At 39.7% G+C, this 12238-nt stretch overlaps 1 protein-coding gene across 2 annotated transcripts in view; it reads left to right on the top strand.

The window, feature by feature from the left end:
• The window catches only part of PCMT1 (protein-L-isoaspartate (D-aspartate) O-methyltransferase), a 35499-nt gene that overhangs the window by 7016 nt on the left and 16245 nt on the right, over positions 1-12238 (top strand). For both annotated transcript variants that reach the window (XM_052673557.1, XM_052673548.1), the window contains exons 2-4: positions 7029-7133; positions 8241-8272; positions 10704-10808. In XM_052673557.1, the coding sequence (XP_052529517.1) occupies positions 7029-7133; positions 8241-8272; positions 10704-10808 (242 nt within the window). The remainder of the gene's footprint in view (positions 1-7028; positions 7134-8240; positions 8273-10703; positions 10809-12238) is intronic.

Genomic DNA, 12238 nt, shown 5'->3' with positions numbered 1-12238 from the left:
AACGGCATTTATTTCTGGATTGCAAGTCTAGATCTGTTTATCTCCTTCTTTCCTCAGTGTTTTTGTTATCATTCTCTCTGAACTGCAGACTCTGAATTGATTTCTTCCTGTGAACTGTATACAATATTCTGTTTGAATAATGTGTTATCACTCTGACAAGGCTTAGAAATAGCAGGCCAGCAGCTGAACGTTTGAGGCAGATGCTCTGTAAGTTGTCAGCAAAGCACCAAGAGATTTGTATGTATGAATGGATTAAAAAATGTTTGTGAGCATGTGCTTTGTTACTTTAGCATACAAAGAACTTTGTATGTTTTGGGGCCAGTGTCCTTTATTGGATCTCAAGGTGCTGATCCATCATTTCATGTTAGAATCACGGTCATCTTGTTTGTGGCTTACAGAGAAAGCTTACAATGCTTGTTACTGACATAAAATTCTGTAACTGAATTGCTTTCTTAGCTTTTTCCTCCTTCTTCCCAACAGAAGGATTCCAACCTAAAAAGCTCAGTTGATGAGCTGCTTAGAACTAACTAGCTTTACACTGTTTGAAAATCAAGATGTTATTCTCATCCAGCCTGCCTTCCATGTGGAAGTTGCTGGATGGTTTGACTGGTTCACGTAGTGATGTCTGAAACTGTTAGCTCTCACTTGAGTAATCTTAATCTACTTGATTTCATCTTTTGCCATACTGCACTATCTTTGTTTTGCACCGAATTTTAAGACTTCAGTATGATTTAAGATTTCTGTACGATAATGTCACTGTTAAACAGAAAAGTTGTCCCTGCAAGTGAAATACTTTGCAGTGGCTACAGTGAAGGTAATATCCGGAAAAATTGAAGTATGTGGATACTGAGAAAAGTCCCAGTGTAACAGTTTTGGCATCTGCATGATCATTTTGTTTATGTAAACTAGAAATAGGATGTGTTTGACCAGCTGTTACTCAGCTGTGACAGACCGTTGCAGCAGGACCAGTTAAGATTTGTGTTGTAAGCACGTGTGCTAACCTCACCTTGAGCACCGTGTGCAGCTTTGGGTGCCACAGTGTAAGAAGAACGTAAAGCTATCAAAGTGTGTCCGCAGGATGAAGATGGGGAAGGATCTGAAGGGCAGGGTGTATGGGGAATGGCTGAGGTCCCTGGGTTGGTTCAGCCCAGAGCAGAGGAGCTGAGGGGAGCCCTGAATGGCGGCTGCGGCTCTTTGTGAGGGGAGCGGAGGGGCAGCGCTGAGCTCTGCTCTCTGTCACTGCGACAGGGAACGGCACGGAGCTGCGTCGTGGGAGGGGCAGCTGGGGGTTAGGGAAAGGGTCTGCACCAGAGGGTGGAGGGCATGGAACAGGCTGCCCAGGGCAGTGGGCACGGCCCCACGTGCTGGAATTAAAGGAGCGTTTGGACACTGCTCTCTGATGTAGCTGCAACAGGGTGATGTTGTTTGGAGTCAGGGGCCGGACTCTGTGAATCCTTGTGGGTCTTCCAGCTCAGGATAGTCTATGATTATATCATGCAGCAACAAGACATCCTTTTTGTAATCTAGAAACTAGTATTAGTGTGAATGTTGACTGCTAGTATGTTTTGAGCATGTTGAGAACCTGACTGATCAATGGTGAGGGTTAATCATTCGTGTAGGCTGTTCTGTTTAAGATAACTTTGCTGAAGCTTTATTGCTCAATAAAAGGATAAGTTGTTTGCTTATTGTATATCCGTCTTATCTTTCCAAGCTTTCAGCTTTTTTTTGCTCTCCAACATTCAACTGCCTGATTTCCAAGATTACGTTCAACAGTGGTAATATTTATACCTTCAAACCCAGGGACTGCTGCATGAGTTCTTCTCCTGTTTTCACTGTGTTATTCATGGAAAAAAGTGGAGTAGAGCTTTCAAAACATGCTCCAATTATGTCAAGTTGTTGGTGCCACAGCTTCTGAACAAAATAACTTTTGAACTCTGCGGGCTGTGCTTTTCTTCTTGGTTACTTTTCAGCTTTGTGCCTTTGAATCTTGAGTTGTGCTGATATCACTAATAAATAGAGCTTATGTTATATTTTAAGCTCCAGACTAGTGTGTTTGCATATTTGTATTTGCTTGCAAGCAGTTAATAATTTGTGATTTAGTTTTAGTACTGATTATGAGTATCTTGAAGCTGAGCAGTTTGTTCAGCTAGCAAGTCTTCAGTGCATGCTTGTCATTGGAAAGGAAAATCAGCCTCTATATACTTAACTGTAAATGATTTTTCTGTGACGTGTAGCTCCCTTCTAAGATTTAGAAAACATTTTGCTTAGGAATTTTAATAATAAAGAATTTAATTATCTTTTTTGTTGTTGTTGTTGTTTTTTCATTTAAAAGCAGTGTGAAATTAGAATGCTCTCCCTGCACTGGCTTTTTTCAGGTGATATGTGTTTTCTTAGCAATTTGGAATCTGAGAAGAGATTCTTCCCAGTTGGAATTAGGATATTCATTGTTAGTCTTCTTAGGATTGACTCTGCAGTAAGGAAAGGGCTTTCATTGGAGTTCGGTACCTTAAATATAGAGAAACGCAGCAACTTTAATCATGATTCTAGGGAAAAATCTTATTGGTTATCAGTGTTGGGGAAAATACTACATAGTCAATATTAACTTTACTGGTTAGATTTTTGATTGCTTTTCTTATTTACTTCCTAAATTTTATTACTTCTACGTAAGTAGAATAGCACTTCAGTAGTCCTATCCTATAGGACTGAATAGCACTTGTGAGAGTGTGTGTGTGTGTGTGTGTGTGTGTGTTGTATTCTGGTGTTCTCCAAACACGCAAAGAAGTCCAGAAAGCAGATTTAATTTTCTTTCTATGGGGGACAATTATACCGTTATAATTGCCCTGTTATATTTCTGCTGAAACAGAATGTGGGGTTTTATTTTGTACAAATATCCACGGAGCTTTTAAAATTTGATAAAAAACAAGATAGAGGGAGGCGTGGATAAAATACATAAGAAAAGTAATGTAATGCAGGCGGAAGAAAAGTTGTAAATGCTGAGAAAGGAATTTAATTAGCAATGCTTTAAGTAGATGACAAGCAGATGAGAGAACATGCAGGTGTGCGGTTCTGTTAAAGGAAAAGGGAGGGTGGCAGCAGGATGGGTCATAGGATAGTGTGAAAAAAGAGGCTTGGGAAAAAATCTTGTGGTTCAGGAATTATAGAGAGGTTCCTCTAAAAATGGAGGAGGTTGTCTGCCCAATCACAGGGCCTCCCTTGAGATGTTTATCAGTTCTTTCAGACTGGAATCTTCATCTGTTTATTCTCTGTGCATTGGTTTCCCCAAGGCGCAAAAGGAAAGAACAGATGGTTACCTTATCAATCTGTCTGCACAGTGCATCATAAAGGAGTAAATAGCTAGTTTAGATTTTTCCTGAATGCTTTTCAGCTGCCTGTTTGTATCTCTCTCATCCCCCCGGAACATTTTACTCCTGTTATAATCAGCTTTCCCGCCTCTCTTTTCATTTTTAGGTACACTTATTTTAGAAAAGCTACTTTCTTGGTGATATCTAATGAGATGCTAACTATACATATATATGTATGTATATATGTATATTTTTTTTCTCCCTAGTTTAGTTACCAACTGATGTGGTTGGGGGAGCTCTTATTTTTTTTTTTCTCATACTGTAGAATCAGAGAATCACCATCATAGGAAAAGATCTCTGATGTCATCCAGTCCAACCATCCACCTACCACCACTATTTCCCCACTGAACCATGTTCTTCAGTACAACATATAAATGTTTCTTGAACACCTCCGAGGTGACTCCACCACCTCCCTGGGCAGCCCATTCCAGTGCCTGACCACTCTTGGAGAAGAAATTTTTCCTAATGTCCAACCTGAATTTCACCTGTTGCAAATTAAAGCCATTCCCTTTTGTCCTTTCACTAGTTACACAGAAGAGCTCAACGCCCGCCTCACTACAACCTCCTTTCAGGCAACTGTTGAGAGCAAGAGTGGTAAGGTCTCCCCTGAGCCTCCTCTTCTCCAGACTAAGTGATCCCAGTTCACAGAATCACAGAATTGTAGGGGTTGGAAGGGACCTCCAGAGATCGAGTCCAACCCCCCTGCCAAAGCAGGTTCCCTACAGCAGGTCGCACAGGTCGGCATCCAGGCAGGTCTTGAACATCTCCACAGAAGGAGACTCCACCACCTCCCTGGGCAGCCTGTTCCAGTGCTCCGTCACCTCACTGTAAAGAAGTTCTTGCGCACATTTGTGTGGAACTTCCCGTGCTGCAGTTTCTGGCCGTTTCCCCTTGTCCTGTCTACACTCACCACTGAAAAGAGTCCGTCCTCGCCATTCTGCCCCCCACACCATAGATAGTGATAGACCTGGATCAGGTCCCCTCCCAGTCTTCTTTTCTCAAGGCTGAACAGACCCAGTTCACTCAGCCTTTCCTCATAGGAGAGATGCTCCAGGCCCTTCACCATCTTTGTGGCCCTCTGCTGGAGGAGGGATCTCTTGGTCTCATGAGGATCTCTTCCAAGAGATCCCTGTCTTTTTTGTACTGGGGAGCCCAGAGCTGGATGCAGTTCCCTCAGCCACTCCTCATAAGGCCTGTGCTCCAGACCCTTCACCAGCTTTGTTGCCCTTCTCTGCACGTGCTCTAGATCCTCAATGTCTTTCTTGTAGTGAGGGGCCCAAAACTGAACACAGTGCTTGAAGTGCAGCCTCACAAGTGCTGGGTACAGGGGAATGATGACCTTCCTATTCCTGTTGGCTGCACTCTTTCTGATACAAGCCAGGATGCCATTGGTTTTTTTGGCCGCCTGGGCACACTGTTGGCTCATGTTCAGCTGAGTGTTGACTGGTACCTCCCAGTGCATTTTAACCACACTGGTCTTCCAGCTGCTCTGCCCCAAGCCTGTAGCATTGCCTGGGGTTGTTGTGGCCAAAGTGCAGGACCCAGCACTTGATCGTGTTGAACTTCATCCTGCTGACTTCAGCCCAGCAATACAGCCTGTTCCAATCCCTCTGAAAGGCTTTCCTACCCTAGGCAGATCATTGTTACCCCCTGAAATTGGTATCTTCTGTAGACTTATTGAGGATGTACTCAATGCCCTCATCCAGGTCATCAACGAAAATATTGATCATGACAGGCTCCAGCACTGACCCCTGGAGAACGCAACTCATGACAAGTCACCAGCTGCATTTAGCTCCATTCACCACAACTCTCTGGGCCCAGCCATCCAACCAGTTCTTTACCCAGCAAAGCGTGTACCAAGGCACAGACTGCCACCTTCTCCATGAGAACACTGTGGGGGACAGTGTCAAAGGCTTTGCTGAAGTCAACAGCCTTTCCCTCATCCACCAAGCGAGTCGCTCAGTCAGAAAAGGAGATGAGGTTGGTTGAGCAAGACCTGACTTTCATGAACCTGTGCTGGCTGGGCCTAATTTCCTAGTTGTCCCACACATGCTGCGTGATCTCTTTCAAGACAATCTGCTCCATAACCTTTCCTGGCACTGAGGTCAGGCTGATGGGCCTGTATTTCCTTGGGTTTTCCTCATGACTATCTTACCCAATAGCATGCTGGCACAGTGTCTTTAAATTTTTTCTTTTTACTTTGGGGTACAGTTTTGCTTAGTATAAAATCAACAAGGTTGGAAAAGATGTCAATTTATGAACTACTGCTGCAAATGCCTGTTGTCTTTCAGATTAAAAAACATAAATTGAAATGAGGAATTCTCTCTAAGACTGTAGCATGTAGTTCTGAATGGAGTCAAAACACAGGAGATGTGTAATGTATGCAAACTGCAGGGAGCTTATGAGTTTTCTAGGGTTTGTCAGGGAAAAATATTGTTATTTAGGACCATTTTTATAAAGCATTGTTATTTTCCCTAATAATTTGATGGCATATTGCTATTGCATTTCTAAGTGATACTTTGTCTTTAGAACAAAGAGCACAATGTTGTGGGGTACCAATTTGCTCTCTGTTTTATAGGCTAATGAAACTGAGCACAGCTAGTGGATATTGGGGATGGGTGTTGAGAAAAAGAAAAAAACTCAGAAGACCCACAACCATGTTTGATAAGAGTAATTGATGGGAGCATGCTGTAAACAGTCAGGAAGGCCTTTGCAGATGTTAGCTGCAGCCTGGTCACGGATGTCTTAGTGTTGGTAGCTCTCTAAAACTGATGGGACTTCAATTAAGATAATCTTGGAAGAACTCACACATCTTACTTTTGAATTACTGCAGTTTGTATTAGATTTTGAAAGCACTCAGATTATTATTTATTTTTTCCATTTAAGTAAAACTTTCCAATAAAGTTAGTTAGTTAGTAAGCTACTCAGTAAAGCTTCCATCATTGCAATAGCATTATTTGGAGTTTATCCTGAATTTTTTAATGAAAGTGATTGGTTAGTTTCTTCTGTTTGTTTTTTGTTGCTTTCTGTTGCTTGTAAATATGTCTTCAGAATTTAAATCTATAAATGTTAAAAAGAAAGAAACTTCACTGCTCAGTGTTTCTGATGTTTTGTACGTACCTTCTATTTTTAAGAGGAGACAGATTCAGAATCTTAGGCCTCAGCCTGCCCCATTGTAAGAATTCTCATTCTGTAGGAGTTTCTTCACAAGGGACTTCTTTCTTTTGCCAACACAAAAGAGAAACAGGACTTGAAAATAAAATACTGAGCAGGGATGCTATGGTTTCTGCTAACCTGCTTTTGTTTATTTTTCAATAATTGATCACTTAACTTAAAAAATTAAGTAAACCTTGTTTATTGTATAGAGTAGTATGAATTTCTTATTTTATATGTTTTCAGGAATCTCAAAGCTGTGCATGGAACTGAGTGTTTCTAGGAGTTACATCTTTGCATCTGTAGCTTCTGGGAGAGTCTTGCTTATGATTCGCTGTCTTAAGCAGTGTTTGAGCAATGGATCATAGCTTAACTTTTAAGGTGATGAGGGTTAGAATACTAGGGAGAGTAAGGTAGCGTGTTTTCTCACAATGGTAGGAGTATATTAATGTATTTTGCATGTTCTTGCATTGAGGAACAGAATGCCTTCAATGTGATTTGTTTCATTTATAGAAAATGGAATAATCAAATCAGACAAGGTATTTGAAGTAATGCTGGCTACAGACCGTTGCCACTATGCAAAATACAACCCTTATATGGATTCTCCTCAATCTATAGGTAAGTCAGTTTCTATGAAATGCCCTGTCCTAATTTGTGTAATGGTGACTGCCTTTGTAATAGATGTGCAAACTTATTTCAAACCATCTTAGTTCTTTATCAGGTAATTCAATCTCTTTTAACTATGCGTTTTGAATTTATGGGACACAATTGGCATACTTAAATACATCCATAGATTGTTACTGGCCAATATTAATGTGTAAGTATATATTTTTTTAATGCTACAACAATCTGTAGTGATGGAGCTGATATTTAAATATTTATAAACCACTTGTATCCAATTTACTTCAGGAACAGTCTCTCTCTTTACAGAAATGGTTCATGAGAGATCAGTACAATGCTCTTCAGATTTTTACATGAGATGTTTTTTTATATGAAAATAGGCTTTAAATGGGAGAATCTGTTGATGGTTGTAGGACACTTAACTTCTCGTCCTGATCTTAGTTTTATCATTCCAAGGCAGGAGAATTAATTAAACTTATGTGCTTCCTTTTTTCTTTTCTTGATTATTATTTTTTTTTCCTCTCCTTTCCCTTCCATGCTGGATGGTGAGCATTATGAATAGTAATTGGATTTGATCTGTGTAGGGACATTAAAAAAATAAAATGTTCTAAAGTATGTACTCAAAAATTTATACATTTCTAAAGGAACAAATATAACTCTGTATTCCTAGGTTTATGTGCTGTCTGGGGGAAAAAAGGCATCAGTCTTCAGAGGGTCCCCATCATGTAAACTCACTAACAAATCTGGGTTCTTATGTATGGTCCATGAAGGAGGGAAAAAAAAAAAAAAAGAGAAATTAGATTATTCTGGGAAACACAGCTCATCTGAATTCAACGTATGTGATAAAGCCAAGGAGATAGAGTCACAAAATAGAAATTATAACTGAGGTCGAGTATAGAACTGTGTTTTTTCCTGTTCAGAGTTAAGGAGGCATAGCTTACAGATGATGTACTTAACTCACTTCTGAAGTAGAGTACTTACATAACCATTAGTGTGTGACTGATGTCCTGAATGAGGCTAACAGTGAAGATATTGCATTTTACAGTCAAGATCAATAACAATGGTCTGAACAACAATCAACTCTTCTGCTTTCTTGTTTTACAGGCTTCCAAGCAACAATCAGTGCTCCACATATGGTAAGTTTTAAACTTGTGTAGATGATTTTATGATGATACAAACGTTCCCAAAATAAAAATATTTATCACAACAAATTTAACCAGGAATTGATGGCAGTAATGTGGTTGTGAATTACCTAATAGGAGGGTGCAGAGAAGGTTGAGCCAGATTTTTTCTGCAGATGCACAGTGATAGGATGTAGGGCAGTGGACAAACAATGCAACGTAGGAAATTGTGATTAAATTCTATTGTGAGGAAATCATACTGGATGTAGTCAAGCACTGGAACGTTTCTGTTTTGTGGTGGAATGACTGCATCTGTTGACAAGGGAAGACTTAATGATGTAATCTACCTGGACTGCTGCAAGGTCTTTGGCATGGTCCCATACTGTGTGATTATCTCCAAATTGAAGAGAGATGGATTTGAATTGTGGACTTTACAGTGGATAAAGAATTGATTGGATGGTTGCAGCCAGAAAGCAGTGACTCCAGGTGGAGTCCAAGTGGAGACAAGTGATGAGTAGTGTCCATCAGGGGAGTAAGCTGTAAAAGTGTAATAATGACTATCTGTAAAACATTAAAAAAACTAGAATTAGAATGATTCAGTGAGGAGGGCCTTACAAAGATCATCTATTCCGACTGCCCAAAAGCAGTTAAACTTTTGGCTATTATCTAAATAGTATCTCTTGAATACTGACAGACAAGGGGTATCAACCACCTCTCTAGGAAGCCTGTTCTAGTGTTTGACTACCTTCATGGTGCAGAAATTTTTTTGGAACCTCTCCTGGTGCAATTTTGTGCTCTTTCTATGGGTTCTATTGCTAATTACCAGGAAGAGAAAAGACTAGCACTTCCCTCTCACCTTCTCTGCAAGAACCTGCCGAGCGTAATGAGGTCGCCTCTTGACCTCCTTTTCTCCAGATTGGACAACTCAAATGTCCTTCTTTAGCCTCTCCCCACAGGACATGCTTTCCGGCCCTGTTACCAGCTTTGTTCCCCTCTTGTGGATGATTTCAGGTATCTTAACTTACTTTTTATATTGTGGAGGCCAGAACTGCACACAATACTCAAGAGGAGGCAGCACTACCTCTTTTAGCAGTTTGGCTATCCTGTGTTTAATGCACCCCAAATTGAGGTTTGCTGTCTTGTCTGCCAGAGCTCTCTGCCAGCTCGTACTGAGCCTGTTGTCACCAGTATCCTCAGATCCCTTTCTGCTGAGCTCCCCTCCAGCCACTCGTCTCCCAGTCTACACCTTTTATTTGACATTACCCCATTGCAACTGTAGCACTTGTCGTTTTTGTTTAATGAAATTCATGCTGTTACTGATCACCCAGTGCTCCATCTACCTAGATCCTTTTGCAAGGCCTCTCATCCCCTTGAGAGAATCAGCAGCAGTTCCCAATTCAGTGTCACCAAACAACATGCAGAGGATGTGCACCATTCCTGCATCCAGACCGTTTATATATTGAACAGAACCAGGTTCAGAATTGATCCCTGGGGAATGCTGCTAGTGACAGACTACTAGCTAGATGTCGCCCTGAACACTACAACCCTTTGAGCTCTACTGTTAGGCCAGTTCATTAACCAGCATAGCATGAACTTGTTTATCTCACAGCTGGACATTTTGTCCAGAAAGATGCTGTGAGGAATGGTATCAAAATCAAAAAGACTGTCTGCTGTCTTGCCATCATCCACCAGGCAGGTGACTTATCAAAGAAAGATCAGATTACTAAGGGAGGACTTTTCTCTGCATGAACCCATGTTGACTTTGCCTGATAACTGCACTGTTCTTCAACTGCATTTCAGTATTTCCTAGGGTCATTTTTTCCATAACTATTCCAGAGGATGAGGTTAAACTAACAACCCTGTTAGTCTCAATAATGAATTGATTGGCATATGACAAGTTTAGTTTGTGTACTGGTCAACTGTGTTAGAAAACAAAGCAGCTCATGATGTAGACTATTGAATTTTCATATGTGAGTGTTTTGGATATCAGACTTTGTAAAAGCCACCTTCTTTTTTCCTTGAGTAACTGTGTGCAGGCAGTATTAACTACAATATAATTTTTCTTTGATGTTTCCTATGAAACTAGCTTCTGTCTCAGCGTATTCTAGAGTGTATAGCGTAATGATAAGACATTCTCTTTGGCTAATATTCACCAGAGAACTGAGAACCACGAGACCTGAAGAGAATTGAATTTATTCCATTGTCTCTCTCCACAAACAAGAAAAGAAAAGTTTTCTTGAAGTAAAAGAAGCAACAGTGATTGTATCATATAGCTAACTCCACTCACTACCTGTGGAGTTCGTATGCTGTTTTTATGTAATGAAAACATAATTCTGAAATTTTTTAGGCTAATCTTCTGTGCATTGCCTCAAAACACTGAAGCAATGAAGATGTGTAGGATCAAATAAGAACGATAATACTTTGAAATTTTGTCTCCTTCCCCTAGCATGCATATGCTCTCGAACTTCTGTCTGATCAATTACATGAAGGAGCCAAAGCTCTTGATGTGGGATCTGGAAGTGGAATCCTTACAGCATGCTTTTCACGGATGGTGAGAAATCTAGTTTAATGGTTGGTTCATCAAAACTGTTTGAACTGCAGCATAACTGAATTAAAGACAAGGGTAAAAGTGGGCTTCTTACAGTGGGCTGAAGTAGATTACACAGAAAATGAACTACTCTCCTGAGTGTGGCTAGTATGCACTTCTAATCGTATTGATACTTGAGGCTTGGGTCCAGTAAATCCTTTGGTGATGAAGAAACTGCCTCACTGGGAAGTTTTTTCTTGACTTAATGGTTGCTGTATAACTTGAAGGAAGGTGGTATTTGTTATTTTTTAATCTTTTTTATCTTAACTTATGTGGCTGTGAATGTGCTCATTGTGATAATCATATTTCTTTTTCTACTGTGATGAGAGCTTAATGAGACCTAAAAGAATCCTATTTCCACAGGTTAATTATATATCTATGTGTATAAATAGTTTTTGACATTAGTTTCATTTTTTTTTCGTTTATTTTATTGTGGAAGTACAAGAATCTATTTAATCACTTTTAAAATTAGTACTAATTTATATTCTTTTTACATCTTTTCCTAGTAACTTCATATCAGATTATTCAGCCTATGCTTAAGAAATTTTCAGCGAGTCTATCCTCTTTAGCATCAAGAGAAAAAAAGATGAGAAATTTTGTTTTATGATGACTGTAACTACAGTTTTTCCTGACTGATTTTTCTGGTGGAATATGATCAATTCTTCCTTCTCTGTTATAGGACTTAGCTTTACAACTAGCAGAGGACTTCACTAAACTGCCAAGCTGGAGCTTTTTTCTTTTTCTGAAGTTAATTTGGAATATGGTGATGCAGATGACAAATTCTCATTTGTTCTTTTACTACTTAAATTTTACTATTTTCAAGCATTGATCTGTTGAATCTTCATGTCCCATATTAAGAGCTAGATAAGAATATTTAGGATTCAATAATACATTAGTGAATGTCTGTGTGCAGTTTTTCAAGAATGCTAACTGCCACGTTAAAAAAGTAAATTAAAAAAAGTGAAATAAGTTCATCAAACTGCTGTCTGCAGGAAATATTAAATGCCATTTCTTTAACTTACTGTTTTTAGTCCAACTCTATAGTCGGTCTAGCTTAGATAATCAAATGCAGTAAGTGCTAGTAGCATGCATAAGGATTTTGAGTCCTACAAGTGTTGAAGTTTTCATCAAAGATGTGTATTTATTCATCAGAAATGTTGAATGTATGAAACGCCATGTTAGGTAAGATGTTTGTGGCACGTGGCTGTGCGCTTTTTTTCTTTTAAAACAATTGCATGAGAAAAGCTGAGGAAAACGTGCAAGGGGAAAAAAAAAAAAGTCAGAATTATCGCAAAAAGGAAATCTCTTCAATTCTGCTAAGGTTACCCACACTGTTTATCACCGTGTGACTGTCATGTTCCTCTTCGGAATTCTGCCAGAATTTCTTTCTTGGT

The sequence above is a fragment of the Tympanuchus pallidicinctus genome, unplaced genomic scaffold, assembly GCF_026119805.1.
Source record: "Tympanuchus pallidicinctus isolate F22 unplaced genomic scaffold, pur_lepc_1.0 scaffold1, whole genome shotgun sequence".
NCBI lineage: Eukaryota > Metazoa > Chordata > Aves > Galliformes > Phasianidae > Tympanuchus > Tympanuchus pallidicinctus.
Note: the sequence above shows the minus strand (reverse complement) of the source record. Positions and strands in the feature narration are given on the sequence as shown.